This window comes from Passer domesticus, chromosome Z, assembly GCF_036417665.1.
Source record: "Passer domesticus isolate bPasDom1 chromosome Z, bPasDom1.hap1, whole genome shotgun sequence".
NCBI classification, from domain to species: domain Eukaryota; kingdom Metazoa; phylum Chordata; class Aves; order Passeriformes; family Passeridae; genus Passer; species Passer domesticus.
Window position 1 is genome coordinate 80582487 of NC_087512.1, and position 16809 is coordinate 80599295.

At 41.1% G+C, this 16809-nt stretch overlaps 1 protein-coding gene and 1 long non-coding RNA gene across 6 annotated transcripts in view; one reads left to right on the forward strand and one right to left on the reverse strand.

Annotated features, from left to right (window-relative positions):
* The window catches only part of EDIL3 (EGF like repeats and discoidin domains 3), a 233797-nt gene that overhangs the window by 156585 nt on the left and 60403 nt on the right, over positions 1–16809 (forward strand). Inside the window, exon 6 of the mRNA XM_064404372.1 lies at positions 3216–3397. Within this exon, the coding sequence (XP_064260442.1) occupies positions 3216–3397 (182 nt within the window). The remainder of the gene's footprint in view (positions 1–3215; positions 3398–16809) is intronic.
* On the reverse strand, positions 3167–12073 carry LOC135290451 (uncharacterized). Of its 5 annotated transcripts, none has more exons than XR_010353220.1 (4): positions 11873–12073; positions 5844–5960; positions 4540–4633; positions 3167–3410 (listed from the first exon to the last, which is right to left on the reverse strand). It is a non-coding gene; the product is annotated as an uncharacterized LOC135290451 (long non-coding RNA). The 5 variants fall into 5 exon arrangements; XR_010353219.1 differs by lacking the exon at positions 11873–12073 and adding an exon at positions 11298–11385; XR_010353216.1 differs by lacking the exon at positions 11873–12073 and adding an exon at positions 10003–10248.

Consider the following 16809-nt stretch of genomic DNA (forward strand, 5'->3'; position numbering starts at 1 on the left):
TTTAAGAAATATAATACTGTTTAGAAACTATTATCCAGTGTCATGCTTTCAACACATCTCATGTTGCTATATCAGAACTGAACACCAAAGTGGAAAGTACCTCTAATGTGGTAATTTTAAATTTTAGGACTGGTGCTTTTTCTTTAGCTCAGATTGAAAAACAGACAAACGTGACAAAACCATGACTGGAACTGCAAAGAAAATAAGAGCTTGTACAATAAAATACCTGTTCCCTGAAGGTAGAAATTGTCTTTGGATTTCAGGAATAATCCTCCTAAAGCTAAGGAAGATAAACACTGCTGAGCGTCTATGGTCATAGCTGAAAAAATAGAGTTAAGTGCTCTGCTCGGTAATTAAACTTAGAAAGGAAATTGCCTTCAAGTTAGAAAGGAAAATTCAACTTTGTCCTGTAAGGATTTCACACATATTTCAAATAAAATTTAATGCATTTCAGAGATGAGATGCATTAACAGACATAGCAAATATTAACATGGCTCCAGCATGCCTCCTCTTTACAGTCCCCTCAGAAAACTTCACTTCTTTTTTCTCACATTCTATTTTTAAATAATTGTCAGTGTACGATTGCAGCTGTTAAAGATGTTTAATTTATTCCATTCATGGGTTCTGTAGGTACAGGTGTGTTGGTGAGTTACACATGCACATAGACATATCTGTGTGAATTTTCTTTCCCATTACGAAACAGCACACAGATATTTTTTTTTAATAATTAGCTATAAGAAACTTTTGAAAACCTGCACTTTTCTTAGGAGAGTTATTTACCTCTGTCTTCCAAGCAGATGCAGCAGTTTGCACACCAAAAGATTCCATTCTGCTTCGATGAAGATACTTCAGAAACAGCTAAGATTCAAATAGGCCTTTCAATCCTCAAGAAATGCTTGATGAAAACACAATGAGGAGTGACACCTTCCCAGCCTGTGTGGGTTTTCTGAGTGTGTTCTGCATTGTCCCTGCCCATGCTGGTGACAGAGATTTTGTTTTCTTCTGGTGCTGCCTCACGCCTGGCACAGCAGCAGGAGAGAGCCGTGTCTTGTTGTGTTTTGTGCAGTTATTATTCGAGTGCTGAAGGCAAAGCTTTTATTTTTGGCTGATAAGCAGCATGAGGAGTTTAGGTTCTAGCTGAGCTTTATGGGCTTGTGTGGGAACCCAGGGCTCAGGGAATATTTCTCTGTCCACTCTGAGGGGTCCTGACCCCCAGAGAAGCACTGGCTTTGACACTCAACCATGGAGAAAGCATCCAAGACTTCGAGATATGCTAGAGTCCACAAGAGTGTGAAATAGATAATAGAGAATAGTGTAGTTTATCACAGGGTGAAAGACACAGGTTTTGGCAGTTTTTAGTATGATGGAAGATGAAGGACATCAGGTGTTGTCCCAGGCTTCTTTTTCTTCTTCATCTACTCCATTTTCTGCAGTGCTGGTGGCATAGGGTGATTGGTCAAGGAAAGCCGCAGTTTTAGGATACATGGACAGACAAGGGATGAGTTATTGGTAGATAAGTGGAATAAAGTGTGTTTTGAGAGTTAATTGCATGAAACAACTTTAAAAGACCTTGAAACTGTACATCTGGGGCCATTTTGGGGTGCTTTTCCTGCGCACAAACTCTGGTGCAGATGGGCTGCTGAAGTTTTGATAAGATAACAATAAACAACAAAAAGACCAAAAAAGCCCAGTGCATCTCTCTTTCCTGGCACAGAACTGCTCTAGGAGGGCTTTCCCCATCAGGGGAGCCTACAGTGGGGCCCAACATGGGGCCAGAAACCGATAGGCTGGTAAAAACCTGTGTGAAATCACGACGTGGTGCAAGCTGGGCACAAATTTGAATGGGGCCAGGATTTCATGGACTCCTGGAAGTTTTTAAGGTTTTTAAGAAGAGACACTCCCTGAAGGCCACCTGCATGGGAGCTTTGCTTTACCTTTGCAGAGCACAAGCATGGGCTTGTCCATCACTATAAACAGCTTAACACTTCAGTTCAGTTTATCTTTGTCTCCATCACCACCCCACACCTGGGGACTGCACTACCCTGCACCATCTCCTGGCTGAGAGGAGCAAATTGCCCTGGTCACTTTTTCTTCTCTGCACCTTTAAATTAATGAGGAATTAAATTATTTGTGACTTTCTGCCCACGTGGTGTATGGATTTCGTAACAGTACGATTTCAGAGTTCATTTTTTGGGTACTGCTTGAGGTGAAACTCTGCCAGGTTTCTGAGAAAACCTGAAATGTAAGTAAACATCTGCCCTGTGGTGCTCAAAATTGCCAAAGTGCAGCTGACCTGCAAAGCAGAAGGTCTTTTGGGCCACAGAGTAACACTGGCTGCCAGAATAATTCCTGTGATTGCCTTTTCTCCAGATTCTGCATCAGAACTGAGGAAAGGAAAATCTCAGATACTCAGCTGGGTGTTGAATAGTAGATAAACTGCCAATTGTTTGTATATAATGAATTTTCATAATTTTCTCAATTTACATTTGTGGATTGCTCACAATAGCTGAATGCTTTTGTTCCTGTGCCCAAATGGAGTGGCTTCAAAAAAACAATGTATAAAGAAATATCTTGATTTTTAAAAAAGATTAGGTCTACAAGTATTTCTGGTGAATAAATTAATGATGAATGCCATGCATAACATTATGAACATGGGAGCACTTCAGTTAAATACATGCTTTGAGGCTTACTGATTAAATGGATAAACCTTTAAATATTTTTAATGTAACTGATTGATAACTTATGTCTATTTTCATATTTCTAGTGATAACTGAAATAACAATTTGTAGCACTTTGGTTAAATGCTGAACTTTGAGGGAAGAGAGAAATATAGAACTTTGTAGTAATTACAGGATTTTAAATTTACTGGTAACAGTCATTTCAATATTTGAATTTGAGGATTCTTTTCTTCATTGTATCCATAAAATCCAAACTCATGAGTCTTCAGCTAGAACAAGCTAAAAGAACTTGAAAGTTTAATCCATTTCATTACTTGTATAATGAGAATAGTCATTTGCAAGCAATATTTTTGTAATTTTTTTTAATTTCTACAAACAGGTGATATAGTCAAGTACCTTGAATTTCTTCTAAGCTAGATTTGGCATGATATTCTGGATCTATTTGTATGCTACTGCAATTACAGCGACTTGGGACTCAGAACAGTTGATCAGTTCAGTCAAATTTTTTATTCTTTCTGGTTTTTTTCCATTTTGCAGGGTGCTCTGGCCCACTAGGGATAGAAGGAGGGATTGTGTCAAACCAACAAATCACTGCATCCTCCACTCACCGAGCTCTCTTTGGACTCCAGAAGTGGTACCCCTACTACGCACGGCTTAATAAGAAAGGTCTTGTGAATGCCTGGACTGCTGCAGAAAATGACAGATGGCCATGGATTCAGGTAACAGATGGAGCTGAGGAGGAAAAAAAATACCCTTGATTCAATTGCCAGTGTCACTTAAGAAACTGATGAAGACAAGTGGTTAATGAACAGCTAGATTCTTAGTCACTGTCAGAGACATAGCCAAGGCTAAAAGGGAATGTTTAGTTGCAAAACAGTGATAATCTTGACTTTACAAATGCACAAGCCCCCCCTTTTTTTTTTCTTTAATTAAAAAAAACCCTGGGCATATGCTCCATTGTGGCTTCTAAACAGTGGAAGCAGATTTATGCAGGCTCCTTTCAAAAAAGGTGCTTTCCACATATGTTGTATTTGGTGGACAGCTCCTTAGAAGCACACCACAGCTTTATCTCTTTATCTCTATAGAAAATATCCTAACACGTGCTAAAGGTGCTTGAAGTGTGGTTTTGGCAGTGCCAGAGCATGCTGGAAGAGCTGGTCCTCTTTGCTGAGCTGCTCGGGGCACACAGGTTAAGTACTACAGGAAGGAGTACTTAAAAATTAGTACTTAAAATTAGTACTTAACAAGAACTGCTTTAATTAAGGTTGAAACAGCTGTTAGTTCAGACAAATCCATGGGGCTGAAAATACACTGTTTCTCATCCCATTCAAGCATGGTATTGCTAGAGTGATTCAAATGGCAGTGCCCTCACCGTGTACTGGATTTCTCTGTGGCCAAAAAATTACTTCAGTAAAAGCAGTGAGTATGAAGTCCTGTAGCAATGTTTTAATGAAGACAATTATCTAGTGGCTGCTGTAGCTCTTTGCTTGGATGGTGTTTTCTAATATATGAATTGGGCATAGCTTTGGCAATTTCAGCTGTTGGTTAATAAAGGTTAGTGAGTTAGACATGTGAAAACTTTCTGCACTGATCCTCATGGTCAGTGTGAGGAGGATGCTTCCCTTCCAGTGAACCCACTGCAAGATTTAGCAAAACAGGGTATTTGAGCATCTTATCTGTGAGTATTTAAGTTGAACTGTCCATAATGCCCTCATCTGTGTCAGACACACTCTTCTTGAGGCTACCTTGGTGTTCATGAAATTGTTATTTGTTCACAATCAATGTTTTTGCCCTGACTACCATCTTTAATTTTATTGAGAGGCTCCTACATATCTGCGGGGGGGGAAGCATACACAATTACCTGCTCATTTTTCTTGTATAGAGAACAGTCACAAAGCACTGTTTGATGAAGTTTTCTGAAACTGGTGCAGTGGGAGTGCTGGATTTTGTCACCTCTGAAAAACAAAAACTGGTGTTACTGCTTGTTATTTATTGCAGAGTGAAAACACAAAGGCCCTTGACTGTGTCGTAAGTCAGTTTTCCTCCATAAAGATCAGAGGGGTTAGGAAGTCTGTAAAATTTATACATTGAAAAGAACTGGAAAGGATCATGGAGGGGGACATGAGCAGAATTATTTCCATGGGAGTAGAAAGCTAATGTAATTTTAATGCATAATGAAAAAGTCAGATTTTGGGCTGTGTTAGAGTATAGGCTATATTGAATGAGCTGGAGAAAGATTTCAAAATCATTTAGCACTGGCCCCCTAGACATGTGTTTTTGAGGAGAAGAACTGGATGGGGATATTTTATGGTCTCATGCTTCCACATTTGTGCTTGGCACTGTGGGGGCAGCTGCCAGGCTCCCTTGGACTTTGTTCCCTGGGAAGTCTTCCCTCTGCTCTTACATGCAATGAACATCCTTGGGCCAGTGGAGAAAATGTGTCTAAAATCTCAGCCCATGCCAACAGGTCTGAAGAATTTGTCCTTTTTTTTGGAGTTTTGGAGGTTATTCCAGTCCCTTACAGGTTATTCTGTAATTTTGATAGCCATGGGGTGGGTGTAAGGACTTTTAAGAAGCTTATATCATACAATTAATGTGTTTTAAACATTCTCTTATTTTCTTCTCATTTTTCTTGCAAAATAAACTTTAGTCTATAGTTTTCACAAAACTTGCCAAGTGCTATATTTTAATCCTCTTTTTTTCAGTTCAGAGCAAAATCAAAAAGATTCTTTGCAGTTTCAGAGCAGAGGCCTTGAGAGGATTTCCTTCTTTCCTTTTTCCTTTCCTGAAAACATCTGGAACCAGAAAATCTGAAACTTTTTTTAGGGAGATGATAGGTGGAAGGAAGGTGTACTGCAGAATGTACAGATCTTTTTAGATCTGGCAAGGTGGAGACATCCCTGGACTCACACTTTATTCACAGTACTTCTTTACATCAGAGCACTGTCTTGTTCTTCAACCATGAAATAAGCTTTAAGAAACACTGTCTGACCCTTGTATGGTGGAACAGTTTGATGAGAGGAGAAGCAGAAATCCCATGTCTTATTTCTGCACAGGTTCTGTAATGCTCAGGGAGTTGCTCCATAAATGTTTCTGGAGGGTTGAAAAAGTCAGATTTTGGGCTAAATTTCTGGCTTATAGGAGAAAAGATGTCAAACTCTCTACCTGGGTTTTTACTCTGCTGTGTCACCAGCTTCTCCCAGACCCTACTGGGAGCAGCCTGCATGTTGAACCTTTTCCATGCTCCTCTGAATGATGAAGGATCTGGTCCAGAAGAAGGCACTGAAAAACAGTGTGAGTGTTTGGCAGAGATTCAGTGTAAAGCTACAAAACCAGAAAATCCATTTTTTAGGACATGCAAATTAACATTTAGCGTGGTTGAACCTAAAGCAATCTCCTGTTCCCCTCTTGTAGCTTCTAATGCTAGATAAATTCTAAAGGAAGCCGTGCATAATGGGCAAAGTCCCTCAAAGTATGATTATGTACAGGCCTGTAGCTATTTTTGCCTTGTTCCATCATTATCAATTTTCTTTGTCACTTAATTTCTTTATTTATATGCAGCCTGGCAAATAAAAGGTTTGAGTGTTCTGCTTATAACTCACTTGTAATGAGTGCAGAAGTTTTTTTTTTCTGTAATCTTTCAGGTGTCTGATACACATGAACTAATTAGTATGCAATTTCATTTTCCTGCATTCTCCCAATGAACTGAAAATTGAAATTGCCATTTTAAATTTACACTCCCAGCATGTAATTAGTAATGGCACTACAATGCTTGTAATTGGCTTGTGATTTAAAGGGTCACTGACCATGTTTTTAGAAGCAAATTATAGCCTGAGTAAGTCATATCTGCCTTTTAAAGTTCTCCTGACCTCTGTTTCTCCTCTCAGGTTGGCTGTGATAAAATAACACCTGTGTACTGCTTAGCACTTTATTAGTGATATTAACTTTTATGGTTTGGAAATACAATGACAAAAAAAAAAAAAATCACATACATCTATTCTTCATTAATTGGTCCTGAAGTATAACCAAAATGCTCACACTGACTGTTCCAGTAATGAGTCTTTTTTGTAAACCTTTTTTTTTTTTTTAAACAGTGGTTTCTCTTTCCCCTTCTGTCCTTTTGCATTTACGGTTTTAAAAAATGTTCATTTGTTTTATTCTGATTTCACTTCATTTCTGCTCATTCCTTGCACCTGTATTTTTCTATTCCTGTGTTAGTTATGGTTTTTAAGGCAGTATGAATCAGAATAGATGTGGCCATGGGCAGGATTATTGTGTCTGTTATCCCTCTACCATATCCAAAATCAAGCTAAAAAAAAAAAACCTCTATAAATCTACAATCTAATGAAAAAAACCCCAAACTGCCAGCAGGAGTTTGTGTATATTACTTCTCTCCAGTGAATTTCAGCCCAGGAATCCATCCCTGTTCCTTACACTTCTCCTCTCCCAGTTTCACCACTCCCAGGTTGGTCTCCCAGTTTTAACCACCCCCATATTTCCTAATTAATTTTCCCCTATACACAACTTTTAAATATTTTGTGGACTTTTGGACACAGAAATTGTTTTTACAAAGTGTAAAACCCACAGGCACCAAGAGCAGTTTCCAGCATAGTTTACACCCGGAGAATTTTGAGAAAATGCACTAATTACTGAGCAGCATGCCACTATGTGGGAGATGTGTTTGAACACCTGACCTGTTGCTGGAGACTGTTGTGTATAAATGTAAGGTACTAAATAGAATAATAAACACCATATTCTGTTATCTCTCACTAAAATGGCCTAAACTCCTTCTCCAGAGACATTGGTAGCTTACAATTTTTTTTTTTTTTAAATATTCAAATATTTATTTTGTTATTGTGGTAGTTGGATGTTTGAAGGATTAATCCACAAAACAGGCAGACTGCTCACTTTGGTTGCAGAATCAAAAGTGGGAAGTAAAGTTGGTTCAGGCTGATTATTCAGCTTTTTGCCTCTAGTTTTTATTGCATACAAAATTATCCCAAATATTTAATCTGGGGTTTCTTCTTCTTCAAAGACTCTATCCCTTTCCATCTATATTTCATATGTTTTTTTCTGTTTGGAATCAATTTTGAAAGTCAAGTTGTAACTTCAAAATGGAAAAGCTACAAGTCTCAGAATATATGGCAAGAGAACTATAATTCTATAATTTTTCTAATGTATTCCCCAAACATTTTTTTTTGCCAATATGTGTTAAAATTCTGATGAAACACAATAATGAGAAATACAGCACTTTGATGGAAAATGTGCCCAATCTCTGATTGGCAATTCAAATATATTAGTACTCCAGTCCAAAGTAAAATACATTTGGTTTATTTACCATTTCAGCATGTCTGTTGTAAATATTACTTTTTGCCTTTTTAATTTAGCTTCCTTAATAACTATGTTCAGCTTTGAGAACATTTCTTCACTGTATTTCTTGAAACTATTTTTACACACTTTTGCTGCAGAGATTTTTAATGAAAAAGATGACCTGTGATGGAAAGGGACCTAGCCCAGCAGAGTCAGGGCAAAAAATTTCCCTGATCTCTGTCTTATTTAATTTATTTAGGCTTTTTTCCTTTAAAAGCACAGAGAATGCTTAAAAAAATAAAAAGGTCAAAACATATTGCAATATTATTGCTCTTAGGTAGAATTTGTATTTTGATTGAGGCTTAATTTGTTTTTTACACAAGTGTCTCCACACCACGTTTGATTTCAATCCCACCTCTGGTGCTCAGCCTCACCTTTTTGAGACTTTCAGTTCCATGACATAATTAACTATGTGACTATGAATCTCACAAGCCTAATCATAACACACAAAAATTATTTGTATAAAAAACCTTAAGCTCCATCATTCTTATCCCCAAGCAGAAAACCACAAAGTATTGTGTGGGTTTTTTTCCTAAAAAAAAAAAAAAAAAAAAAAAAAAAAAAAAAAAAAAAAAGGCAAAGGAAAAAAAGTTAACAGCTTCCTCATCAAGAGCTTCCAAAGAGCAAGTACACACCAGGTGATAGCTGTTTGCTAATGAAATGATAAAACCCAAAATACACAGAGGCCTTGCAGAACATTCACTCAAACATCTGTTGGTGAGAGCTCCAAGCAAACTGCCATCTGTGAAACCATTCATTTTGTCAAAGTTCATTTCCTCATTCATGAGCACTGGTGTACAGGCTTCCAAAAATACCTGTCACTGCAGCTTAAATGTTTTATATCACTTAATGTAGCTCTCATCTCAGTGTCAGGTGAACTTTATGAAGTGCAGTCTCACAGTCATCATGCATGATGATGTGCACCACATAGGAAGACTTAAGCTGCTAAGTTGGATGCTAAAAAGTTGTTAAAGTTCTTTTTTTTTTTTTTTTTTTTTTTTGTCAATATTTCAAAATATGGCTCAAAATCATAGAAGGATTTCCTTGGAGGATATTGGTGAGAGGCAGTAAGTACCTGAAAGGTCTTGGCTGTGGAGAACAGAAACTAAGAAGGAAAGTGCAGTTGAATTAAAACAATGCCACACAGGACCTTTAATCTGCAGGAATTAGAAGAGGTTGTCTGCTAGCCAAAGTCTGCCATAAATTCACTGACTTCAGTGAACTCAATACCAGTGTCTGCTCTCTGCAGACCTCCCTCAGCATCTAAACATTTAGCTTTCAGGCCAAAAATGTAATTTATGTACTCAGAGAAGAAAACAAGGGAGCTCAGAGCCTATTTCTTAGTGTAATCATCCACAGACTCCCTGGTGCCCCATGTCTTGGTATCCGTTTTGTATCACACATCCCGATTTTATCCCAGGCACAGACACTTCCAAACAACATTGGGCTGAGGATCTGGCTGCACAAAACAGTCAGTTTTGAGTCAGCATCCTCATGGCAGCTGAGGCTTTATGCTGTTATGAACACCATCCATAACATGCTCTGTCAGCCCCCATGCCAGCTTTCCTTATTTACTCCACCTAATGTGGCTGAATGGCTGAAGGAACAGGACCTTTAAACACTTTATCCCCTGCATCTGCAACACTATGCATTCCAATTAGTTTTTGGGGGTTTTTTTCCATTTGCTACTCTGATATTAAAACCAATCAAGTCTTAGAAAGTGGTGACACCAAAAGCAACAAAGGTGTGTCCATGTGGTTTGTTGCATAAGGAAGAAGCCCGAGCACCTGTGTGGTGATCCATAATGGAATGATGTGTGTGTATCCTAGTCACCCTGTGTGGAGGACAGCATCCAAATCTGTGAGATGATGTCATGCTGATGTGTGACAGTCAAAGGAGTAATTTTTACCTTCTAAACACTCTCTTAAAAACTGGCAAAGCAAATGATCCTCACCCACAGTCTCCGTCCTGCTAGACTTGACTTCTAGAAAAGTGTTGTTTCAAGTTATTTCAATAAAACTAAGGTTCGGGAAACAAAGTTTCGGATAAAGTAAGACTACATGTCAGGAAATTAAGATTTTTTTTGGTGTGGTATGCAGGCATATGTACACAATCCCAGGATGGGGCAGCTTGGGAGGGACCGCGGTGGTCACCCGGTGCCACCTCCCCGCTCCAGCAGGGCCACCCCGGAGCACACGGGATTGTTCCCAGGTCATTCTGGAATGTCCCCAGCCGGGGAGACCCCAGAGCCCCTCGGGGCTGTGCCCAGGAGAGCAGCTCTGCCCCCGGGAGGGGAATTGCTGGGATCAGGCCCTGCCCGGGGCTGCAGGGCCATGGCTGGGCCTGGGGCAGAGCTGGGCCTGCCCTGAGCCCTCACACAGGGACGGACTGGGACAGACAGACAGGGACAGACAGGGACACAGGGACACACAGATTCAGAGAGGAGGACACAGGGACAGACAGACAGGGACAAACAGGGGACATGGGGACAGACAGAGACAGATTGAGACAGACAGGGAAAAACAGGGAAAGACAGGGATGGACAGGGACAAACAAGGACAGACAGGGGGACAGACAGGGGGACACAGGGACAGACAGGGACACAGGGACAGGCACACAGGGACAGACAGGGACAGACAGGGGGACACAGGGACAGACAGGGACACAGAGACAGACTGGGACACCCAGGGACAGACAGGGGGACACAGGGACAGACAGGGGGACACAGGGACAGACAGAGACAGACTGGGACAGACTGGGACAGACAAAGACACAGGGACAGACAGGGATGTACAGGGACAAACAGGGACAGACAGGGGGACACAGGGAAAGACAGGGACACACCTGACACAAAGGGACAGAGAGACAGGGACAGACAGGGGGATACAGGGAGAGATGAGAGACAGGGACAAACAGGGGACACAGGGACAGATGGACAGACAGGGACAGACAGACAGGGGGACAGACAGACAGACTGGGACACAGTGAGACAGACAGGGGTACACAGGGACAGACAGGGGAACACAGGGACAGACAGGGGGACACAGGGTCAGACAGCTACAGACAGGGACACACAGGGAGATGGACAGACAGGGACAGACAGGACAGACAGGGGGACACAGGGACAGACAGGAACACACAGGGCCAGCCAGGGTTGAGGGCCCTCTCAGCTGGGGCTCCTCTCCAGGCTGAGCAGCCCCAGCTCCCTCAGCCCTTCCTGGGATGCTCCAGGCCCTGAATAACTTGGACCTGCTCCAGCAGCTCCCTGTTCTCCTGTCCTGAGCAGCAGATGGACACTGCACTCCACATGTGCCCTCACAGGGCTGGGCAGAAGGGCCTCCCTGACCTGCTGGCAATGCTCTTCCCAATGTCCCCCCAAACCCCATGGACCTTCCTTGCCCCCAGGACACTCTGCTGGTCAGGGACAGCTCATTGCCCACCAGAACCTCCAGGTCCTTCCTCACAGAGCCACCCCAGCAGATCCCCTCCAGCCTGTGCTGCTGCCTGGAGCTGTTCCTGACCAGGTGCAGGACCTGAATTCCCCTTATTAAGCTACAGACATTTCTTCCCTGCCTAATTCTGCAACCTGTCAAAGTCCCTTGGAAGGGCTTCACAGCCCCTCAGGGGTTTTGGCCTCTCTTCCCAGTCAGTGAACTGCTGAGCACCCCTCATCCAAACACTGAGGAACAAATTAAACAATTCTTTACCCCAGTATTGAACCTTGGGGGACACCAGCATTGGCACGTCTCCAACCAGACCCATGACACTGACTGCAATCCTCTGGGCGTGCTGCTCACCCATTTCTGAGTCCAAGTTTATCTCACCTCAGTTTCCAGGGCCCCACAGCAGTCCAGGCTGTTGGAAGCACAGAAAGTCACCAGCACCATGAGAACTGCCACAGTCAACAAGGGCTGAAGTCAACTCGCCCTCCTTGACCTCCCCTGGAGAAGGTGGCATGTGTTTGTCATCTCAAAGACCTCCCAATTTAAGCCACACACTAATCCTGTGAACTGAAAATTGGGAGCATATTTTACTCTTGCACTCTTAGACCCTTCTTCTTCCATGACTGATTAACATAAAAAGACATTGTTGAAGCCTTGACTGTCTCAATGAGGCTTTTCAAAGATTGTCTATCGCAAAACCAAGCAATGTTTAGGGTTTTTTTTAAACTAATATTTTGCCTGAAAATTTTGGTAAAAGGAAAAATATTTTGAGGAAAACCATAAAATGAATAGGGAAAATCTCACCAAAGGGTAACTTTTAACATTTCTATGGGAACTTTTTTTTTACTTTTGAGTCCTAATTTCGAAAGATAATAAAAAATATTTAATCAGTATGATTGTCAGGATGCCACAAATAGCCAATTTCTTAGGGTTCAGGAGATATTAATAATTTGAGCCAACTTTCTGTGTTCTGTAATAGCATCTGTGGGCTGTGAAATCATTTGAGTGGTGCAGTCTTTTCATCAGTCACACAGCCATCTGCCCCCTGTGTGCTTCACTATCCCTTCACTCCCCTTGTGTCCATCCCAAACCTTGGCCTCTCTCCCCACAAAACCAGCAACTAAGAGGTTATCTCCAAAGATTCATTACAATTACCTTGACCATGAAGAAAGGGGATAAAGATACATATTTTAATACAGGTTGTGCACCATTTGATAGCACTGTCATCACTAGATAAGTTAATTCTGGGAATGTGCAATGGGATCTTACAGGGTCAGGGAAGTGTGATCTCCTGAAAATTCTCAGGTTTCAGATGGTTAACACTCCTTTCATCAGTGCATTGGATGTCTTTTCAAACCTTGAAACTCTAGCATTCCATGACTTCTTGGTCTGTGAACATGCATAGGATCTAGAGAAAACCCACTGAAGCCAGAGTGGGAATTTTTCCCTGTTGTCCTTCTGGGAGCTCAAGAGAAGATCATAATTTTCTTCAGAGTTTTCACCAGAGTGCACCTGCCAAAGTGCCATAAAAACAGATGCAAAGTGTGTGAGAGAAAAATACCTCTCAATGTCTGAAGTTATTTCGCAACCAGAAATTTCTCTGAGTGTATTTTCACAGTGATTTTAATATTGCACCTTTTTGAATTCCCTTCTTTTCCCTAAGGAACACTGTTTTCATGTAGGATGAAAAGAAAAGTATGTGGTTTTGACCTGAGTCTGACATCACATCTTCTAGATCTACGAGCTGTTGATCAAAGCTCTTTTACAAGGGGAAATACATGCAGATATTTTCACTGGCATTTTTATTTATATATTCTTAGGCTGATTCTTCAGGATGTCTTCCAGACATTGTGGGGAAGTTCTTTCTGAGATCCATTAACATTCCAAAGGCAGGAAGAGTTTTCATAAGTTCAAAGCATATGAAGAAACTAATAATAGCAATAAATGACCTTGGTGTTTCTTAGGTAACAGTCAGTTTCAGATAGCTAATACTCATTTGATCAATACTTCACAAATAAGATGATATTTTGCAGGTCAAAAACCTCTGAACAATATGAGATTGATTATTGGCCCCTTCTTGAGATGGCAGTCTAAAGATGCCAGTGTTTGAATAATTCATATAACCCTGTTAATGGCATTCATAACAACTACCTTTGGGACTAAAATAATGACTTAATAATAAGAAGGAACAGACTAAGCAAGTTTTTTAGTCTGTCTAATTATGTAAACTCTCTGAGGCATAAACTGAAAGTTCTCAACAAAAGCCAAATGAAGTAGGTGCTTTTTGATAATTCTCATAACATATGTTCCCCCACATTAGCATTACATGGGCCAAACAATCCTTGTATTTATGTTTTGCATACAAGTAGGATCTAACCTATATTTTGATCTCTTCACAGAGAGGCAAATTAAATTAGTGGTCCAATTTGCATCTCTGATTGTAATTTAAAGCAGGTACATGAATAAGTCCCACTGAGGATGGCAAAGGTGGTGAGTTGTTTTTAGAGGGTTGGCTGAGGCTGAGATGCAGGTGGGTAGAGGGAAGTCCTGAGAGGTGTTTGTTTTTACCCTTAGGTGTGATAAACTGGAAACAGCAGGAGGATGAGTTTGCAGAGGATGTAATAGAAAAGATATGAGGGTGCTTTGCTGGGCCTGCATCCACATAAGTGAAACAAAATGGGCTGGGATCAGAAACAACCTGAGTTGTTGAACCTTTAATTGGTCTGTCCTCAAGGTGCAATCCCACAACCACGCTGGGAATTTATAAATTCCAAAGCAATCTGTAACCAACATTTGTTCTCCTAGCCTATTACAAGACAACAATTTACACTATCGTGTCAATATTTTTCAATAAAACATGTTTTTCTCTGTGGGGCAGACCCCCTTCCAGCATGTCAGCAGCAGTGCTGCTGTGGATAAATCACTGCATATCCTCGCTGTGTGCTGCTTAAAACACACATCACTGCCACTGTGCTGACTGCATTAATGCCCTGAACTAAATCCAGGGGAGCTCTGCTGACAGTGCTGATTAGGAGAGTATCAAAAAGCCACAGACAGGCAAGACAGATGAGCACCTTGTGTGCAGGTGCCAGCGAGGCTTTGCAAGGGGAAGTTAATAGTGACTGACCTGCTGTGCCCTTCCTGCTCCTCATCACCAGCCCAGCTCTGCAGCTGCTGTGGCACCAGGGTGAAACAGCAGTTTGTCCTGTTCAGACTGGAGGAAACAGTCTTGGAGACTGAAAAGGAGGCACGGGAAGGAGCTTTCAGACTCGCTGACTTTCCCCAGTATTGAGCGGCTTGTGTCAGGTTGTTCATTTCCTGAGTTTATTAAAAAACATTTCTATTGGCAAGTATCCCCATTTTTCATCAGAAGATGTTTGTCTGGGTGCTTTCTATCTAGCTCTGTCAGAATCATGACTTTGGGAAAAAAAAAAAGAGAAGAGACAAAAAAAATTAAATTTCAATCCTTCAAAACCTGATGAGATCAGCAGGGAAGGGTTGCTGTAATAAATCTTTTAATGCCAGTATAACCTTGATCTCTTATTCAACCCTGTTTTTATGTGAGTAATGGTGAGTAGCAGTAAAGATATATTTACTTTGTGCTAGAAAAGATGAAGAATTATTTATGACAACACTATTCCATCTCATAACTGAAACAAGTAAACACCTTTGTTCTCCATAAAATGCATTTCTGCCTATGAATCTAAAACTACATTTAAGGATTCAATGACTCAAGGTTTCATATAGGCTTTAATTTGAGCATTTCTGGAAAGCTTGCTCTTCAGGAACACTTCAGGCAGGGCTGTTCTGCAGGAAATGTTACTGGTGTTATTGCTAACAGTGAGATAACAAATGAGGGGAATATGGTTATGGATTCTGTCCAGGAGCATCACATAGGGGTCTTCCTGAAGTCACTCTGTCTTCTCATCCCTCTTCTCCTCTCCTGCCTGCAATAATGTAGATAAGGTGGATGCAGATGGGTGGGTTTTTTTATCTTTTTGCACATTTTATAGCTTCTGCAAGTGAATATGCTAGCATTTGATCATAAATTGTAAGAGGAAGATGAACACCTTCCACTGGAGCTGTCCCAGTCCCTGCTGTTCTGTTACATTCACACATTATGATTCTGAATTTAATCTTCTTTTTTTCCTATGGTTCTGAGGTTTGTAAACCATGCTGAGAAGTTACTGATGGCCTTTGTTTTGTGGAGCCCTTTGGACTTGTTTATGAAAAGCAAGCTCCTACATTAACTCACAGCTACCAGTGGAGCTGCACACACACCATGCAGATTTGCAGGACTGGTTCTGAATTGCCTCTGAAATTGGTGCACTGTACAATCAACAGGAATTCTTAAAATTACCTTGTTCATATCACCACTTTCTCTTAGAGAAAAAGTCTTTGTCACTTATTTTCTTTGCAATATGGATTTTTGTCCAGGTTCCAGTAAAATCTAGATTGGGTATGTCTTCCTCGGTGTAAACAACAATTTAGCATCCCCACACAGATGTGAGTGAATAACTAGAGTCCAAAGGATTAGTGAAAATTGTTTAATAGATAATCACTCCTACAGGACCAGTGCTGACAGCAATGAGCACAGCACTCTGGTCCCTTTTTCCCCTCCTGTGGAGAAAGGCCATGACTCTGTAACCTGCTGTGACCATCAGAGTGGTCTGTGTAATCACGGAGCTGGAAGGATTTTGGTGGTTAAAACAAACAAGATTAGAAGGAATTTCAGGGACTTCTTACACTAAAGGAGTTTATTTTATTCCCCAGTTCTCGGTCATACACTGCTCCAGAGGGTATCTGCCTCAAGTGATTTTATTTGATTTGTTTTGGCTACATGGATGAATTCAATGTGCAGTTTTTTACCCAGCAGAGGACCTGAGGTGGTGTTTCTTGCCACAGTCCCTGAACTCACATAAACTGAGCTGACTCCATGCCTGTGCTGTCCTTGTGCTTTCCTCCACACCAGCACAGTGACTTTGTACCATCCACCCTGTGTGTGGCATAATCCAGTTCTTGTACAGTCAGATTTAAACGCATTGGTGTCTGACTACTGGCTTCATTTTACACACAGTTTTATGTGAGCAACTCCATGTTCATCACTCATTCCAGTCCCAGAAATCCTCCTCATTGACATGCAAAGGCCATCAGAGCAGATTCCACAGCCTGCAGGTGTCAAGCAGAACCTTATCTGAGTTTCTAAAGTTCTTTATGCCATAAGGTTTTAGGGCACAGGGTGTGCTCGGACTGCAGCCAAATCCCTGGCATATCCTGGATGAGTCAAATCATTTGGGAGTCACAGGATGCAGGAGACC